Source organism: Corvus cornix, chromosome 10 (assembly GCF_000738735.6).
Source record: "Corvus cornix cornix isolate S_Up_H32 chromosome 10, ASM73873v5, whole genome shotgun sequence".
Taxonomy (NCBI): Eukaryota; Metazoa; Chordata; class Aves; order Passeriformes; family Corvidae; genus Corvus; species Corvus cornix.
The window spans coordinates 14,209,305-14,229,544 of record NC_046340.1 but is presented as its reverse complement, the minus strand read 5'-3'; the positions used below and the strand labels follow the sequence as shown (position 1 = coordinate 14,229,544).

The following is a 20,240-nucleotide window of genomic DNA, read 5'->3' as shown; positions in this document are numbered from 1 at the left end:
ATAATACCCAACTAAGAACAGTCTTACTAAAATCCCTTTGACAGTTTCAAAGTTTCAAATGCAAAAAGATATCAGCTCTCTTGAAAGAGCTTCACACAAATGAAAGTTTGTTTTCACTAAGCTTTCATGTAAGAAAAAAGGAAAAGGTTAAAGCTAATGAAGAATGTAAGCAGTTAAAGGTAATGCCAATCTGCACTAAGTGTTTGTATATATTCTTTTGGATACAGACAAATTAAAATATATACTTTAAAGCAATATATTCTGGACATGCAAATTCCAGCACAAGTCTGCCAAGAATTGTAGAAGTATAATTTGTTTCTTGTTTTGCACTTTCTATTGACACTTCCCATGACCACAAAAATCTGCAGCAACTAAAACAATTCAAGGCTAAGTCTGAACCATTTACAACACAAACATTCTCAACAGTTTGAAACACCTAACCTGCAGAGAAGACTTTCTTCCTTGCTACTTCTCTCCTTTAAATACCCTCTGTCTTTGCAGGATCTTTCAGCTTTTCAGTTGCCAGAGTCAGTGGAGAAATTCCTAAGATACTACTTATCTTGTCCACCCAGCCTTCATGGTTCACATTAAGTATGATCATCATATGTATTAGAACAAATCCCCAGTGTAAGCCTTTTCAGACAACTAACTGCTCAGCTACCATCAATATACAAAAAGTAGTAAAGCTCATCAATTAATGTCTTAATAAGCCAAATTCAAACAAGGAAAAGCTGCAGTCTTCATACAAAAGCAGTGGGTGAAGTAACAAGTACTATCTGCTGCATAGATAAAACCCAGTGGTACCTGTGTCTGAGGGGAACATGAAATGAGCGCTCTTCAATAGCCTGTATTCTACAAAAAAATAACAGTAATTCATGTTTATATTAAGAAAAAAAGAAGAAGCTGCAGGACAAAATTCCATTTTCTTAAAAATGCAATTCTCTTTGATGCAGCTAATCAAGGCTATTTCAAACCTGAAGTTCATCTTGAACTACTATCACTATATCAAATTACAGCCTTAACTGTTCAGGTATTTTACAGAAACTTGTTGGCTTTTGGGGTACAGAACAGTTGCATCTCTTAGAGCTGCAATACCTGCATGACTACACTCTGAGCAATATTATTCTGACCAGCACACAACCACCATAATGTGCTGGGACCTACTGGCCTACACCTCCAAATCCCTACTGATTTTCACAGCTAAGTGTAAAGACAGCCTCAAACACACTGAATCAATCCACACGTAAAGGAACAAAACAGTAAGGCTCTGCAATAGAAGAAAAAGGGGGCACAGCATATTGAAAGCTGGATGTGAAACACCTGAGAGTAATGATTAAGGTACCATAAGAAACTTTAGGTTTGCTTGGGGTTTGTGTGGGGCTTTTGTTGTTTTGTTTGTTGCTTCGGGGGGGTTGTTTGTTTGGGGTTTTGGTTCTTTTAAAATATGATCCAAAGATCTCCCTCAGACTGAGAAGCTGCAGGTTCACAGATAAATTAAGGAATCTTCTCAAAGCTTGCATCAACTCTAGAGATATTTATTACACCATACCTAGCAAACTACAAAGTCCAAATAATTCCCCCACCACTACCCTGAAATTCACATTCAACAGACTACTCAAAAGGGCAGAAGCAGCTAGAGTCAAGAATCTGAACACCGTACACCATAATGAATTACAGAAATTGCCATCCTGCCCACCCTGATGTGGTAAACAGTGCCAGAACCCCAAGTCAAAAAGCCTTTCATTAACAGCGGCAAAAGAGCAGCCAAAGGAAGCCAGAGTAAACAGAAATAGAAGTGGCATCTAACAACAAACACTGGTATCAGAGAAGAACAGAGGAACAGATAAAAAGCCTTTGTGTCCTGCATCCTTCTTGTCTAATGTTTCATTAGTTATGCCATGCACTGATCTTCACTTGAGTCTTCCTTAAAATGATCAGTTAACAGAATGGGTATCTGTCCAGAATGGATTTCATTCAACAGCTCTTTCCTCAGCACACACATGGCCTTAAAACAGTAGCGAACACAAAGTCTAAGCTATGGTCCCAAAGTAATTATATTAAATCAAGGAGGGAAGCAGCCCGACCCTTGGATACATAGATATCAAGAAAGCTCTTCCTAACCGCTTTTAATCTAGGACTTCTCCTAAAACACCACTTAAACAGGTAAAAATCTCTTCCAAACTAGTAGAAAAGGAGATTTTTTTCCCCCCAACCCTCTATTTAGACTGTCAAAGCTGCTGAATACCTTCCCCCACATATTTTTATCATTTTGTCTCCCTGAGGATTAAAACTGCAGTCTGCATTCCAGCACTGAGTAGATGAAGATTTGGTCATCTACATCTAATTAAAATCAGAAACTGATAGAGTACTAATGTCATTGAAGCCCAAATAATCCATTACGTCCTTTACAGTCTGGTGGTAGTTTGAAGGGGTTTCAGTACTCCACATAAAAAAGGCACACTGCCAATTGTGCTGCAAGCCATTTCAGAAAGCAGATTCAATATTAATGAAATTCTTAGCAGAGTGACTGCATCAGTTACTTTAAAAGACAGCCCCTCTCAAAAAAAAAGAGAATAGTTTATGATATCTGCATCAAAGAATATGACTCATGAAACTCCTGTTTAGTACCCTCTGTACGTAAAGAAGGAAGCATTTCTTAGGACATTAACGACTTCGCAGAGGGACTCTAATCACAGTTCAGCCCCTCCTCTCCCACCCCTACTCCTAAAGTTACAAAGAAAAAAACAGGTGGCAGATACAAATAATCTGTTGCCTAAAACAGCACTTATGTTTAAAATCCAGTCAAGTTTGTTAGATGAAAAACTTCACTGACTACTTGCTCTCTGTTCAAAATAAGTTTTGCTGACAGATCTGCTGTACTCTCACACACAAGCGAACAAAACCTGTGACTTTCATTATTGCCATAGCAGGGGTAGAGTCATCAAAAGGCATTTGTAATGCTTTGAACTCATTGTATATGTAACTTCTAGCAGTGCTCTAACCTGCCTTCATGTTCTTCTAGTGTGTGAATACACTTAAAATTAGTCAAAGACTCTACACAACTTCAAAGCCATAACGCTCAATCTGATCACAGCGGGGTTCAAACCACATCCCAAACACTTGAGGAAGTGCTGCTTAGAGCAGTCTGCTCATGATACAAAATGCTGTCAGTGCAGTGTGTGCAAAGCCTCAAAACACAAACAACTTCAGTTTCACTCAGCGACTCATTAATTACTGTTATAAGGATCAAATATCCCTACATAAACACTTGCACAAATTTCTGTAGACTTAAAGACCCTTATATCATCTGCCACTTTTACCAATTAGAAACTGTAGTTACCAAGCAGAAGAGCAGAAATCCCTAAAATATTTTATCACACATTCAGGAAATACTTCTGAACGTTCTCTATCATAGTTTTCTTCTCTTCTACTGCTAAAAAGATGAAAAAGAGTAGGGTGCCAACTATCTGCTTATGTATTTTACATTTTAGCTGCAGGAACACCCCAATTAAAATACAGTTACAAGTTTCTCATCACACTGTAATATGAGGATCATCACAACTCCTAAGTTTCTAGAAACTTCATGGTGACAATTGAAGTAAATCCCACAGATGACTTACTAGCCCTGACAGAAAACGAGCTAAAAGAGGCACAGGTTTAACTTGTTGCCTCCTAACACAACTACAGTTCCCTGAACTGTTAGGAGGGAAGCTAAAGCAGCTGATGTTATCTGTTACAGTACAACACATGAAATCAACGTGAGAGAGTAAAGCCATCTTTCATCCACTTGAAAAAGCAGACACCTAACTGAAGAATGCAGAAAAACTTAGTTTGAAGAGATGACACACAGGAGACAGTTATGCAAGAAGAATCTCATTAGCTACACTAAAATATCAAATTCTACAGACTGCTTTAGAAAGTCTGTGCTAAATATGAAAGCAGCATCCAAGAACAACCAACTCTCATGTATCAGGGAGGTACTTAAGGATTATCACATCTGGTAGTTAAAGAGTGAGGAACACGCAATGCAAGACCAGACTGGAGACAGTTACTAGAGTTTGGTTGTAAATTTACAGTTCACGCCCCAGATGTCAATTCAGGCTACTAACAGAGAAATTTTGAAAGGATGAGACTTGCAGGGTTTTTTTAAATTATAATTTTAGCATTCATTTACAGATGATCTCACAATTTTGATTAGATTAACTAGCTTTAAGAGGATTAAACATTATTGCTTGACCACACAGAAACACTAAATATACTCAGCTAAACTAAATTTGTTTCTCCGTGAATTTTCATTAAACAAAATTTTAAAAAATTTTAACTAAACCTGTAAGCATTCTTTCAAAAACAATACTTTGTAACAAGAGTAAAGATATGCTGGTTTGTTTTGGTTTTTTCTACTGCATACTACAAAAATGATGTTTAACAGGGGACTATCTTACCCTCACACTTCCTGCAGGTTGTAACACTTCATGCTACAAAATCATATACTTTATCACATAGAATTAGGTTGATGAATAACATATTATTTGAAGACAATCAAATCTCTATCTGGAATTCTAACTGTGTGTATACACACCTTAAAAAGAAAGAATCAGTGCTAATACTCATGCACTGGGTGGAAAGTTGGTACCTTTAATAATCCAAAACTCAATAAAGAATAATCTGAACTTTAAAAATCAGATGCAGAGGGTCAATGCATTGCAATGCAAGTGACAATTTAATTCAAGTATGTTTCATTTTACAAGAGCTGAAGTTAGAAATGTAGATGTCCCTATACTGTTCTCTCACTACACAATGGGCCTGCTCAAGCTCCCTCGCTGGGAGTAACACACAGACAGACACAGTGAAATATTTTCTTATTCAGTTTAAGCACTTTTGCAGCAATGTAGAAACATCCCATTTTCCTGACAAACAAAATCATAGTGACCAATGATCATAATTTTCCATAAGCTATCTCCTTACCATTAGAGGAAGAGCCCCTATTTGCAAGTGATGCAGTCGAGGAGGTGCATGGTAGTGGGCCAAGTGAGGATGCAAGGGCCCTGGAGGGTAAGTGGCTGCAGTCACACCAGCTTCAATTCCTAGTTCCCTGTCACATGAATGAAAGTGGCATTACAGTAAAGGAACAGCTTGCCTCCTATGTACAATCCCACTGCTTTGGAGAGCCTACAACACAATACAGCTACAACAGTTTTACGCAAGAATTTTTTTTAACCATATTTAAACTTTGCTAAAGAATCCTCCTGTAAGTAAAAGTTCTTTTTAAAAAAGCTGTGAAGATTTAGTATGAAAAAAATAGAGACAACTCCACATTTATTGTGCCCAGTAATATTATCCACGTGGAGTCTTCTCTGCAGCACATGCTGTGGGAGCCGCAGTTGACATTCATGCACCTCTTCACTAATGGCCAAGAGTATTTTTTTAAATAATAAATATATTGTTGAACTTAAGTGCATGCTTCATAAGTGGGCCTGATGCAATTGTAAATAAGTTCGGACAAAGAGGGGAGAGAACATACTAGCCTGTAACTCCAAACCTTAAAAAACACTAGAAATATATTTAAGATATTGAGTACTCAAAGCAGTATTTCCAAGTCATATCAACATCTACAAACTTTAAACTACAGGTACATACAGCACCTTTTAAAACCACAGCCAGCATTATCAGCACTGATCAGCACATTATGGTCTCCTGTCCTGAGCCCCAAGAGCTCAAACAGTGTCTGATTACTCACCAGGCAGATCTCTCTGGAGCCTGTCGAGGATGGGAAGACATAGTCTGAGGCACATGGATGTGATGCCCATGACCATAATTGGGATGCATTCTGTGAGGATGTGGAGGAGGCCGCTCATGAGCGCGTCTAAACAACAAAGAACAGCCACCATTAATTTCACATACTTTTTAGTATGAAGAAACCAACACCCATAACAAAAATGTTGCAGACTGAGCTACTACAATGCCTTTAAAATAAGAAGCTCCCCATGCAGTATTTTGATTTCCACTTTAGATATAAGTTACAAACTAATTTTAACACAGATTTCGTATTCAAAGCCAGCTTCAGCTACAGTGATCTGCCCTTCACTTGGCAGACACGACTACAGAGCCTGACAAAGTGTTTAATCCCAACCTCAGCGAGCAGGTAGGAAAGTGAGGGCCACATGACAATCATGTTCAGATTTGGTGCCATTCACAGCTCTGCAGCAGATTATTTCTAGTAAAACGATACCAGCAAAAGTAGTTAGGGGAAACTTAATACACTAATCAGAGGACATTTTCCTTGAAACATGTTTGCATCACAGCTCAGGTAATAAGAGCACACAGTTTTTCTCCATGCCAGCTGCTGCAGAACAACTATGGATTTGAAAAAAAAACCTTGCTGGCTGATTTCTGTTACTTTACCACAGAAAGAAATTGATTAGGATTTTTCTTTCCATTGCTTTCAATGCAGAAAGGATGGTTTATTATTCAACCTAAAAACTTGGATTTTACCAAAAGCAGGATACATTCTCCAGGTTCAGTACCACCTTAAACTACTTGATGAAGTAGACCAGACATTTTGTAAATTTCCATGTCTAGAGAGGCAAAAATGTATTTAACAGCAAACTATTCTAATCAAGTAACTATGGGGAAAAAATCTGGAAGAACACATTGGGAAAAAAGAAAAAGGGGGGAAAGCGGGGGGAAAGCGGGGGGAAAGCGGGGGGAAAGCGGGGGGAAAGCGGGGGGAAAGCGGGGGGAAAGCGGGGGGAAAGCGGGGGGAAAGCGCGGGGAAAGCGGGGGGAAAGCGCGGGGAAAGCGCGGGGAAAGCGGGGGGAAAGCGCGGGGAAAGCGCGGGGAAAGCGCGGGGAAAGCGCGGGGAAAGCGCGGGGAAAGCGCGGGGAAAGCGCGGGGAAAGCGCGGGGAAAGCGCGGGGAAAGCGCGGGGAAAGCGCGGGGAAAGCGCGGGGAAAGCGCGGGGAAAGCGCGGGGAAAGCGCGGGGAAAGCGCCTCATTTTCCCTAAACTGAGTTTTAATCTAAAAGAAACATCTTTAAATTACAGAAATAATTTATAAATGTGAAACTCCTAGGCTGTCCCTCCCACAGTCTTTATGGGTGGGTAATTAGATAAAAATTAAACAGAAAGCCCATATACAAATGCAGTTATACAAATGCGGTGCATCTTGATACAGGTGCCTTCTGCACATTTAGGACAATTCCACAACCCTAAGGAAGTTACAGCTGTTGCACTCACATTTGAGACACAACAGTGAGAAGAGGAGACTAACCAATCTCTACTTGCAATCCTGAAAAGGTCCTATATTGTTGGACAGGAAGTATACAAGGTATTATCCCTTAGGTTATGTGTAGAAATGAAGGATGAAACAACATGTTAAGAACACTTCAAGATTCCAGGACACAGAACTGAAGGAACTGCAAGCCTGCTGGCAGCCTCAAGTCTGTATTCGGTAACAGAGCAATATACACCACTTTCTGGCTGTCAGTATAATCTGATTTACAGGAGGCTGGGCCAAGATAATTTCAAGATTGATTTTGCACATAATTTGAATGAGAATTAGAGAGGGGAAAAAAAAGACCAAGAGCAGAACAATTCTATACAGTTACAAGCCAAACTATAAGAGGAGAAATGTCACTGAGCAAACTGGCACTGTCTGACCCGAGACTGGTGACTTCAGAGAGAATGTCAAGGAACAACCTATCAACATTTGCCTATAATTTCTCTACATAGAAAGGAAATTCACTAAGCTAAGAAATGCCAATATTCACAACTCCAGTCCCCAAACTACTGGAAAACTTCCAGATCTGATAAGATAGCTAGCACTATTATTTTTCCTTAAAATGCTATCTTGCTGTCTCACAGCCACTGGCTTCTCTTATGTGCCATTTGTGGCAGTTACTGCCTATAGATATTTATATAAATAACCTGGAAACTGCCTCAAAAGTTGCAGTTAAAGCAGAATTCTCTTTAAGCATTAACTTCTAAACGAGTTTTAAGTTAGTTATGAGTCAAATTTGTATAACAAAGTTAGGAGCAACAACTAGAGAGCTCATTCTTGGAATTCTCTTAGATATTTAAACACATTACCTCCAGAATTCAAACAAGTTCAGCCACTCTGTGAATACAAAGCTACTACTGACCTGCTATCCATTGATACTAGTATCAACAATCTAGTTAAGCAACAACAGTAGCATGTCTTAGTATCACCAAAGCTACATTTCAACATTGATCACATTCTCAGTCTCCTCTTCGAAAGCAAAAGGCGCAGTAAATACATGTCTCTAATAGGAATTAAACCCGGTAAATGGTCCCTTATGATAATTTATTCATTTCATTTGAAAGTATTAGTTACATAAAAAGAATCTTAACTGCATCAACAAGGCAAAACATGCTGTCAAGGAACATTTGACCAGAGTTTATGATGTACCCTCCAGGCTGTCCAGCTTGAAAAGAATTCCTGCTTAGTATGCAGAGGATGAGTAAAGGGCAAGAGAAACAAGCTCCCCTTATCTTCCATGCCCCATTCACGCCTTACCTGGAGACACTACTGAGAGATATAACAGAGCAGGATCAGTCCTGATGCTCATGTGACTGTGATGATTTGTAAAGACACTTCTTACCATGGTTTAACACTAACAGGTCCTAACCATGCAATTAACAGTTTGAGATTCACATGCAACATTTTACAAGCCTGAGAGAAATTAATTATATGTTTAGATATTGTTCTGAGTACATTTGTGACATACGTTGGATGTTGCATCATTCTTCTTCTCTGGACCTCCATCCTCTGGATCACTTCATGAGGATGTAGCCTCTGTGCTGGAGGTGCTGTTGCAGGGATGTGATGGGATATAGGCTGGTGTGTTGCAGGGAGATGCTGTGGTATTGGAGCAGCTGCATTGGCTAAGGGATGAGTTGGTGGTGGAGGTGGAACAGGATGAGAAGACGCATGAGAGGAGATTGAAGGATGAAAGGGATGCACTGGATGAGGGATAACATAATCCACTTGAGGTGGAGGCTGTGGCTGTGGAGGAGGATTTCCATGAGAGTGAGGACATGCAGAAGCTTGATGGTGAAGAGGTCTGGTCAAGGAAGCATCTGCAATGAAAACATCAGGTGCTTTTAATTTGGTCAATTGAAGGTTTTAACTTAAATTTATTTTAAGTATCTTCACACAGGTGTTTCAGTATTATTCCACCCATTTAAACTGTGGCAACATGGCAATATGTGTTTATGCAATTTTTAAATAAAGTGATTCTAGCAATATATCCTCCAAGAAACCTGTATTTTCTGCAGCCAAAAGCATTCTGTTTTCCAATACTGGCAAAAAACAAAACAAAACAAAAAATCTGTGTGATACACACTGGAAAAGGTGCATGGAAAGGTCTGGGTTGGAACGGACCTTAAAAATTACCTTGTTCCAACCCCCTGCCATGGACAGGAACACCTTCAACTAGACAAGGCTGCTCCAAGCCATGTCCAGCCTGGCCCTGAATACTTCCAAGGATGGGGCAAACACAGCTTCTCTGGGCAAGCTGTGCCACAGTGTCACCATCCTCAGAGGGAGGAATTTCTTCCTTAAACCCAATCTAAACCTACTCTCTTCCAGTTTAAAGCCATTCCCCCTTTTCCTATCACTACATGCCCTTGTCAAAAGTCCCTCTTCAGCTCTCCTAGAGCCCCTTTAGACACCGGAAGGTGCTATAAGGTCTCCCCAGAGCCTTCTCTTTGCCAGGCTGAACAACTCCAACTCTTTCAGCCTGTCCCTGCAGCAGAGGTGTTCCAACCCTCTGAGCACTTTCATGGTCCTCCCTACAGACTCACTCCAACAGGCTTGTCCTTCTTGTGCTGAGGAGCCCAAACCTGAAGCAGTATTCCAGGTGGGGTCTCATGAGAGAGGAGTAGAAGGGGAGAATCCCCTTCCAATTTTACTTTACATTTGTTGTTTAATTTTTAAAGTTCAATCCCCTCCCCCCTTTCCGGGTTCACTATTCTATAGACAATAAAATCCAAAATAAGAAATCACAATCAAAGAAATTATTCTTCTAAAGCAGATCTCACTCTGAGTATGGGACAAGGGACCACAACCAAGGAAAAGTAAACAAAAAGCCAGTGCTAGAATACAATGGACACAAAAAATATTTTCATAGTAAATACAGTTTTGAACTCTCAATGCTATTATGGTCACTCAGAAGAAAATATTTTAACTTTACCTTGATCCTGTTCAAACCCCCTGCGTAAGATGAGCTGTTTATATTATTTCTTAATCCATGTTTTGCTAGGCCAGTTCTAGGATCAATGCAAGCAGGCAGGAGATGTTTCCCACGCTGCCAGGGCAGCTGTGCCAGCAGTACTTACAAGGAGAATGCATGTAATGGCGGCAGGAGGAGAGCGATGCCTGGGGCGGCGGCTGCGGCTGAGGCTGTGCCACGATGCCCGATCCGTACCCGTCTATCGCCAGCGACTGGCTGGGCCCAGCGCCCGCCTGGTGCCCGTAGAGCGTCGTGCGTGACGAAGAGCCAGGGCAGCACGGATCGAAAGCAGATGTTCCATGGAAAGCACCGCTTCCATGACTTCTGATACCACTGCTGCTTAAGTCTACTGGCAATGCCTGCTGCAGAAACAAACCATCTTTTTTCAAGCAACTCTTCAGACACTGAAAGCAAAGTTACGCTCAAATATCACTTTTAAAAAAAATAAAAATAAATACTATCACAAGCAACTGGCATCCAAATTTTGAAGTTTTAAGGCTTGACTAAACCATTTTTTTAAATATTGTTAACATTGCTTATTCCTAAATTCTTGAATCTGGTGAGAGACTAACGTCATTACAATAGATTCTGTGAAAAATAAACACCCCCCCCCCCTACAACCAAACTAAAAACCCCAACAAAAACCCCTACAACAATAGATAAATAAGATTGAGAGTTCTGCATATTGTAATTTAAGTTACCACAGTACTGCTCTTTCTTATGACTGTATTGTTTTAAATCCGTGATTTAACTACTGAAAAGGTCTTAAAAACCAATGCTTTTAGAGGAGCAACTCTTTTATACTTCTTATATACAGAACATTAGACTTGATATTTTTCTTCCCTCAAAGCAGCTCAACAATTTGCATTGCAAAACTGCTATGATGGGCAGAATATTTCAAGGTAACTATGTTTGGTTTGCTATGCAGATACTCATCTTGCAGCCATCAAGAGGTCAGCTGTCAATGGTTACTTGTAGGATTGTCTTCCCATAAAATTTCAGGGTTTTGTGTTCATACATATATTATAGTTCAATTTTTCCTTCTAGTTCCCTTCTATAATGTCTGATGCAGAGCAAGAGAGTAATTTATAATTCAGCATCCTATCCTATTCTCTCTTATCTGGAACAACTTGAAATCCCAAGTCACAAGGTGTGATGGTGAGTCACAAGGATTAAACATGCCTGCTCGTGGTAACTGGTGCCAGAACTGCTGCCTGCTCCACATGGGGCAGGCACGGGGGGAGGCCTTTCCACAGGGCAGCTGGAATCACTGAACGAAGGAGATAGCGGGACAGCTGGGTGAGGATTGTGGTGGTGGTGGTGGTGGTGCTGGAAGTGGTGGCCATGCTGCTGAAAGCAGCTTGTATGTGGGTGCCCCAATGCATGATGAGTCTGTGAAGGTCCTCCACAAGGAGAATGCTGGGGGCAGCACGATGGTAGCCTTGGCATGGCCGGAGGGCCAGTTTCCAGTGTCGAATTAGATGCAGCTCTTCTCATTTCATCTTGAAGAGAAAGAAAGTTAATATTGAAGTGAAAGAAACTAGTAAAGGTGTAAAGCAGCATCTTAAATAGAAAGAAACACCCTGTACCTCATGATTAAATATTTAACCAGTTGAATACCAGATCTAGACTATAACAAAACAAACTAGATACAAAAACTAAGATTTAGCTATACCTGCCAAATGAACCACAACTGAATGGTTCAGGTGGAAGTACTCGTGGCAACCAGTGGAGTACATGAACTGACACTTGCCTTATTCCACAAATTTAACGCATGTCATCAGCAGGGAAAGGAGGGAAGATTGTTCCTGTGGTTAGTGTGCAGAGACCTCAAATTTCTGTGCAACTGTCATCCACTCAGGTTTATTGTCCCTCAACTCATTTGCAGACAGGGCAGCTTTGTTTCAGTGAGGTCATGAGTGCTCCCTGTATATACAGCTCTATACAGGTCTGTATAAATGTGCTCCCAGCAGGTGATCCAGAGCAGGAGATACACTCAAGGAATCTAGATACATCCTTCACTTCCTTACAACACACATTAAAAAAACATCTCTGTAACATACTGCAATGGGAGGCTTAATTACCAGTGAACTACATTCCACCGCCTCAAAAAGCAAGGATGTGGTTTGTTATATATAACCAAATCATTCCAACAGGCAAAAGCAGAGGGCTCCAGCAAATTTCCTGTATCTTTATGGAGAAATCAATTATTTTTTTCACATTCCTGTCCTTTCAGCTTATTACTGTTAGGTTCAGTACTAAAAGTTCACATGGCACTTGATTTAGAGAATGCTGATTAACTTCCTCTACCTCCTTTGTACTCAGAGGCAACACAACAGCTCAAAGTTCTTATTCTGTACCTCCAGCTGAAGTACCAGCAGTGCTGCCACTGGGGAGACTGGGAGTGGTCTCTGGTGCTGCAGAGGGCTGGCTGGTGGAGACGTTGGGAGCTGCATCAGAGGCCTGCTCTGAGGTAGACGTACTGGAGCTGGTAGTGGAAGCAGAACTCACAACCTGCGGCTCCACTCGAGCTGATGTGGTTGGCACAACTGTCGGCTCTAGTGAAATAGAAGAGCTTTCATGTTCTTAAAGCTTTAAAATCTGCTGAGGTTTTTTTTATTGTTGTTGCTGCTTTTGAACTATTTCACAAGACATTCTCAATTCTGGCCTTGCCAGAAGCTAAGAAAGAACACAAAAACCTGACAAGGCTTGTGTGTGGAAAGAAAATTTAAATTATTTTCTCTTTTTTTTTTTTTACATCTACTCAAATTTTAATAATTAACATAAAATCAATTCTCAATCAAATCTGACATTTAAGTTTTATTTACTGGATAATTATCCATATATATATTATCCTTAGAACTTTTTACTGCCTACAAAGAACAGAAAAACTTCTAGATCACTCACCAAGAACAGCATAACATCTGAACTAGCAGTACTACTTTACAAACTTCAATCATTCCAGATGCATAGTACTAAAGGCTTTAGCAAGATAAGCTTGGTTTCTAGTCTCAACACATGTTAAAAGCAGATTACCTTCTCTTAAAGGTAGATACCTGTTCATATTACACAGTGCAAAGCTAACAGTGAGCAATATATCCTGGAAATCCAAAATACTTGATGTGTCTTGTCCTTTACCAAATAATCATAAACAAGTTAAAATTTAAAACTATATTTGGTGGCATAATTAAAATTTAGTTTTGAAAAAGACTTCAAGTTCGAAATTTCTCTTAAGTAATGACCAAGAATATGAGATACCATCAAGGGAAAATTATCAGAAACCACTCAGGTTTTTTTAGTAAAAACGTCTGCATGGAAATCAGGGGGGAAAAAAGGCATCAAAAAACTTCAAATACTTCCCTTACACAAAGTCTCAAAATAAAATATGAGTAGCTTTCAAGATTTCTCTCTAGATCTAGTAGGAGTATCAGCAACTCAGCGAGCAAAAGAATAAATATATCTTCTCTTGCAAGTCTTCCAACTCATCATATTAAAAAAACATGACCTGATACCTACATTTAAATTCCTCTCACTTTTAATGTGGCATTCCAATATACTAATTTTATTTATTTTAAGGACATTTTGGGAGACACATATTAATGTTTAAATTCAGAAAACAAGAGCAACTTTGTATAGCCTACAATGAGAAGTGATCAGCCAGTCCCCAGGTCAGTGGCCACACTGAGTTCCCTCAGGCCAAGGTACCCCACCAGCCTGAGACTTTCACCACCAGCCCTACAGACACTTCTGATTCTCCCCTGCCCAAACCAGTGAAAAACAGAGGGCTTGGTCCATCTCAAATTACTAGCTAAGAGAAACTGCATTTCTTAACACACTGCACAGACATGAACCCAGGAAGACAGATGGAGATAGGATCCTTATGCTCAGGGAAGTAGCCAGCCAAGTTTTAAGACCAGTATCTTTGATGAAGTAAGTGAAGTTGGGATAAACTGCACAGCTGCCTTATAACAGTATTAATTCAGAAGTCTGATCATTTTACACTAATTCATGCGTGAAATTTGATGCTTAAACCCCAAAATAATATTCCCTAAATCCTGGAAGATTCATCTTAGACATTTCCTCTAGGAGGCGGGAGAAACAGCTAGTCTTTAACACACACATTACAGAAGTGAATTTTAAAAATAACTTGGTTTCTGAATATAAGACTAAATTCTATAATATGAATTTTAAGACTAAATTAAAGCAATAGAAACCTACATCCCACCCCTTCAACAGTAGAGCTGTTGGGTAAGAGCAGTTCACAGTAAATACATAAAGAAAATAATCTGTACATCAACTCATCCTCTTCCTTAAAAGCCATTAACCAACCAAAACTATTCTCAAGCCTTTACAACTCTCCAACCCACCCCAAAAATCAAGACAACTTGAAGAATAAGATATTGCAACATACTAAGCTTGCAATGCACTCAGGGACAGAACCATAACAGGACAAAACTTCTGCTCACATTACAAATAACATGCACCAAAGAAATCCCCCAAACCACCACCATCTACAAATATAAATGTGCAAAATGTACATGAGCTTCAGTTTTTCCTTCTCTCAGTTTTTTGATAATACCTGGAAGTTGCTCTTATGATTTTCTGCAGGAATAGACTTACTAAGTGTCAGTAGTTTTAATGTTAGGAACCAATGAAAGGTTACAGCTTCAGAAACGTAACACATTTTACTAGTTTAGGGTTGGGCTTTTTTCTTTTTTTAAAAGTTATTTTTACTTCAAGGCCTGAAAGAACAGTCACTATTCCAAAGCATAGGCAATGATAGACTTTCCTTTTATAGTGCTGTATTGAAGTAAGTGCATATTTTTCAAGAAGTAGTTCCAACCTGTTCTGTAATTTCTGCCTGGTGAGTCAGCCCTCAGACACACACCCAAGGCAGCTTTGGAAGAAAAACTGTATCTTTAGATCTAAAAAACCCACTGAAAATAGCTAAACTTTTAATTTTGAAAGGAAAGGCACAAGAGGATTTTCTGACAGGCTTGGAAATCAGACATCTTCATAGAAGGGTACCTTATATCTGATGCAATTAACTCCAGTGCCCTTACACTGCCCATCCTGCTCCTGAAGAGATTTCTCTGACAATGCAACTTACCATCTTCATCCACGGTGAGGTCCACGACTTCAGCTGCGTTCTGCCTCAGGGGCTGAATGACTGTGGAGATCCTGCTTCGGGATCGCTGCTCCGGAGGCCGGGCAGCGTGGGAACTGGAGCTCTGGCCCCAGTGTGATCTCGAGTGTCCGAGAGCAGAACGAGACCTTAACAAAGGGTAACACACCTTAGCTACTGGCCTATATCTTGCCGTTATTAATTTCTTCTCTGCATGTTTGACAAGCTACTGGGAGTTTTTTTATTATTAGAAAAGCATTTTGTTACATTGAGATACCCTGTGAATCCACTTTCACCAAATGCACTTATGAACACTTTTGCAGCCTTTAGCAGAGAATGTAACAGCAAATGCCCAGCACCAAAAGTTTAAAGATCTTTAAACCATGTCCCATGTGCAAACAGCTACCTTAAAAAAAAAAAAAAAAAAAAATCACTGTGAAATCCCACAACCAAGCCAAGCAGCAACTATAGCTGAAGTTGTTCTAGCTTTGTAAACAGTAAATGAAGAGTCTCCAAATCCTATACTACTCCTATGCAGTCTGGAACAGCAGGTCTATAAATGATGACAGGACTACAAAGACAAAATCTGTAAACATTAAGTACTTTTGCACATTAACTTGCGACAGAGTACTTTCAGAGGATAATTTCTATACTTCAAATTCCTAAAATGTCTTGACAGTACAAAATCTCTTGACTTCTCACTAATATTTTGCTTCCCCTCTTTGGAGAACAAACATAGCTTTTTGTGATACTCTAACTAAAATGAAATGTGGCTTGAGGAGATCCTAAACCTGTAACCACACCTAAGGAAGGGATGGTTTTATCTCTATATTATAACACTCAGCACCCATTCTGTTCAATTTAGCCATACAAACCCAAACATTCACGACAATGATCTCTGGAGTGTATATCCTCTTTGGAGGATACAGTCTTTAATTAAGGGAACAATATTTTTACAGTATTGTATTTATCATTTCACTCTCAAAAAACTTTGACTTTCCAGTATTTACATAAATCAAGTGGCTCTTATTTTCCAATTTGGAAAAACAATGTACTCAGACTTCAGAAATTTAGAAGGGGAAAATGTGAAGAAAAAGGAATGACTTCACTAAAAACAAACAAAACCCACTGCACAAATCACCATGGAGCTACTGCTGTTTTGGCTGTAGCATTGCAGAAGGTGAGGGAAGAAAGAATTAATTTTTTCAAGTCTTAAGGCTATTACAGAAAACATGTCTTATTGATGCTAGGAATATACAAAGCTATTTATTTTTTAAAAGCATTTGGCTTTAGATAACTTCAAATTCAAACCTTTCTTCAAGGAACTCCACTTTGATTCTGTAAAATCTGAAAACATGGAACAAAACCTCCAGATATTCATGGAAGAACAGGACAGCACATACAGCAGCAGCTTCAAAAAAGTAGGCTGCTTTCCTGAGAAATGCTCAGCTAATCCCTAGATAGTCAACTCAGCCTACACATGCTCTCTCTAGGATCTCACTGCATAGCTTTGCTTCCCCCAAATTCTGCACATCAATCACACTAATAGAGCCACCTCAACAACTCCAGATTAGCCGAATTCTCTAGCTTTGGCAAAGCTGTGCTTTGGGGTTTTTGTCCTTACTTTGTTTGGGGGTTTAGGATTGGGGGTTTTTGTTACTGTTCGGGTTTTGTTTTGGTTTTTTTAATCAAAAATGCATACTGTGCATTCTGGTTAGAACTCCAGTGACTTTACCTTATGGGCTTTTAATGGCACAAAGCATTGGAACAAACCTGGAGACAAGCAACACTTTATTATTACAAAGAAATGCAAATCTCACCTGTAGTTTTCACCAACAGTGACAATCTCCACTTCACTATCTGTTGAGGTAACATTTATTTCTTCGTTAGCAGTGACTTGGGGAGTGGAGGACGCTTCAATCACCACAACATCTTCATCGATACTTCCTGATGAGGAAAAAGGAAGAAGAAAGTTTATATACTCCCTTTATCTCAGGAACTGTCACTAAAAGAGACTGTTTTTCATAGACTTAAAATATATGTAGGCAGAGGATTCCATGGTGTGTGTCAAAACCTTAGGTGCAACTGTCAAATACATGACCTAATTATTAAAAGAAGCAATTCTGCTGTAAATACTGAAGCAAAATGAAGTAAGGAGACAGAAGACTGAGTGTGGGGTAGGTATGCAAGCTTGCATTGCAAGCATTGAAAGCAATTACAGTGAATTTTATTATCTGTAACACCATGAAAATCCAGTCATTTAATATAAAAATACAAAACATTTCCAAGCTAGCAAAGCAGTAGTGGTGTGTTATCACTAATAGCTTTTTTTAAAGTGTTTTTATAGGTATCAATCTCAAGCTAAGCATTGACAACAGAAGAAAAATTATGCACCAACTAGTTTATACCAACAACAAAATTAATCCCCTGGTGTTTATAAACGTCTTTGTATCTAGACATCTTGTGGCATTCACAATCTGTACTAGACAGAGAAAGATAAAAAGAAACTAAGAATGATAAAAAACCTCAACAAAAACCCTACAGAAGAGACAAGTTTTCATAGGAAACAACTTCCACTTCAGGAAGAATGGTTAAAGTTCCAGCCTAACAAGCAGACACATGAAACACTGCTCTAGAGCTGCAACATTGGCAGTAACAAGTCTGAGCTACCTACAATTCTTAAACTGAGCTACGGATTAGTCACTGAGCACAAAAGAACTTCCTAAAAAAATGAGCTGTATAGCTTAGAAATTGCAAACTACCATTTTGGGTTTTGCAAATTGCTTCAAGGAGTGCTTCAAGAATTTGGTCTCATTCAAGTCAACACTTCCATCCTGTATGGACCGACTATTCTCATCTGCTTTACCCAATTACATGGTGGGAGAGATTATCCTTTTTTATTTTTATCAGTTTTTATGCTCTGAAAAAAAACCCAAACTGCATTACCTATTTTCCAATGGCCTTTGTTTCTGACCATATTTATCCCAGAAAGATTGCTGACTGAAGATGTAAAGAGTGATGCTTCCAAATAGTGGTACGCAAAAAACTCCAGCAATTCGAAGTAGTGTGGAACAAAATTAATTCTCGGAACTTGCATGGAAATTTTGGGGAAAACTGAAAATACTGCAATGTCTAAAAAACATCATCACATTCCAAAATTGAAAATATTGAAAGGCCAATTACTCAGAGTGAAAAGCAGCAGCTAAATCCATCATCACATCCAGAAGAATGTAAACATTGTGCCTATCATGGGCAAACAAGCAACAGCTTCCTTACACAAAACTATCTTAGCTACTCTCAGACAAAACCACCCAGCCAAGCAGCTGGGGAAAGGTCACTAAGAAAAATCCACAACTTGTCCTTCTATCTTCCAAACCTGCACTTCTCTGAAATATAGTCCACACGTCCTCAGGCTCAGTATTTACTGAAATTTATGACATATGCGAAAGTAGAAAGATTTAGGCTTAAATATGATTTTGTTACTTGAGAAAACAAACAAGTTCTCCTTGAGAACAGAATCATCTGCCATGTGGATCTATACTGCAATTCACAGTGTGCATCTCCTCAGAAATTCTGACACAAGCTTAGCTCATGAAAACCAGAGGGAATTCTTAACTGAATATCTACACAATTCAGATACCTTTCTCAAGGTTTGAAAGCTCATTTTACTCAATCCCTTTTTTTTTAAGCACACCTTTAGTTCAGATGTGATTTTACTGACTACGCAAATCAGACTGTAGAAAACATCAGGACTGGTACTGAATGAACAGGTCTTACAACTTCCAAAATAACAAAGAAAATCTTTAGGAAAACAGTAGAAGTTGCTCCAAGTAGAATATAGCATAGACATGGTTCAGACATATGCAATTTCCTACTGTTCATGCTTCTAAAAACACCTTCCCAAGTCAAAAGCACAAACTGATGAGGTTTTCACCCCATGAAGTACTTTCCTATACAAAGAACCAATGCTTTCTTCAAAATAAAGCATAAAAACAACAACTCTAAACTACATAAATATTTCTTCAATTGTTTTATATAGTCCACCACGATAAGGTATAATTTACTTTTCTCTTTTAGCACATACCAGTCACTGACCAGTCATCTTCTGTCTGCAAAGAACTTTAAGCAAAATTTAAAGCATTAATACCTTCCTGATCAATGTATCATTCAAATGACTGAAGCTGTAAGAAGCCAGCTAAATCTGTATAATGACAGTGTTAACTATACTAACCCTGCAGTTCTTGAAGGTTACCTCCCATCAAGAAGAGGAGTCTGGACTGTTGACGGCAAAAGAGTTACGCAGACGTAAGAGACGTATTTTGTACTACTTTCAGAATAATACCTATGGCTACAAAACAAACAGAAAATCATCCTCCTGCAGGCATACGTTATTTCTCTCTGTCATCTTCTGAATCACAGAACACAGTAAGCAAATTATAATCTAGCTATTTGTGAGTAAATTAGCCTTTGGGCCACCACTGACTCAGTCTGCATTTTAAGTGAGCTACTTAAAAACAAAACTTCTCCTGAAAATAACAGCAAGAACTTCATTAATTTCCACAGAATTTGGGGTGATTTTTCCCTTCTCAGAGCCATAAATAATATTTTATAGTGCATGCAAGACACCAAATTTCAGCTTGCAAGTTTTGCATCTCCCATTCAGAGCTTTCAATAACCATTAGTAATTAAGTTTTGTATGTGACTAATAATCAAAAATGATCAGTAACTTCTTTAAGTAAGTTCTCTCCCCTCTTTTGAAAGCCTGTTTTATGATGGAAACCGAATGCTCAGCTGCCCTAGGGGAAGGGATAAACTGCACATGCTTGAATCCAAATCTGAACATGTCTGAAACTATAATCCTCCC

The 20,240-nt window shown here is 39.2% G+C and overlaps 1 protein-coding gene across 5 annotated transcripts in view; it reads right to left on the bottom strand.

Annotated features, from left to right (window-relative positions):
- RNF111 (ring finger protein 111) overlaps positions 1 to 20,240 on the bottom strand; it is a 44,798-nt gene that overhangs the window by 8,026 nt on the left and 16,532 nt on the right. For 3 of the 5 annotated variants that reach the window (XM_039557682.1, XM_039557679.1, XM_039557681.1), the window contains exons 3-10: positions 17,197 to 17,323; positions 15,362 to 15,525; positions 12,612 to 12,809; positions 11,434 to 11,753; positions 10,358 to 10,613; positions 8,746 to 9,097; positions 5,738 to 5,863; positions 4,966 to 5,092 (exon numbers count right to left, since the gene is read on the bottom strand). In XM_039557682.1, the coding sequence (XP_039413616.1) occupies positions 4,966 to 5,092; positions 5,738 to 5,863; positions 8,746 to 9,097; positions 10,358 to 10,613; positions 11,434 to 11,753; positions 12,612 to 12,809; positions 15,362 to 15,525; positions 17,197 to 17,323 (1,670 nt within the window). The remainder of the gene's footprint in view (positions 1 to 4,965; positions 5,093 to 5,737; positions 5,864 to 8,745; positions 9,098 to 10,357; positions 10,614 to 11,433; positions 11,754 to 12,611; positions 12,810 to 15,361; positions 15,526 to 17,196; positions 17,324 to 20,240) is intronic. The other 2 variants (XM_039557678.1, XM_039557680.1) reach the window with 1 other exon arrangement.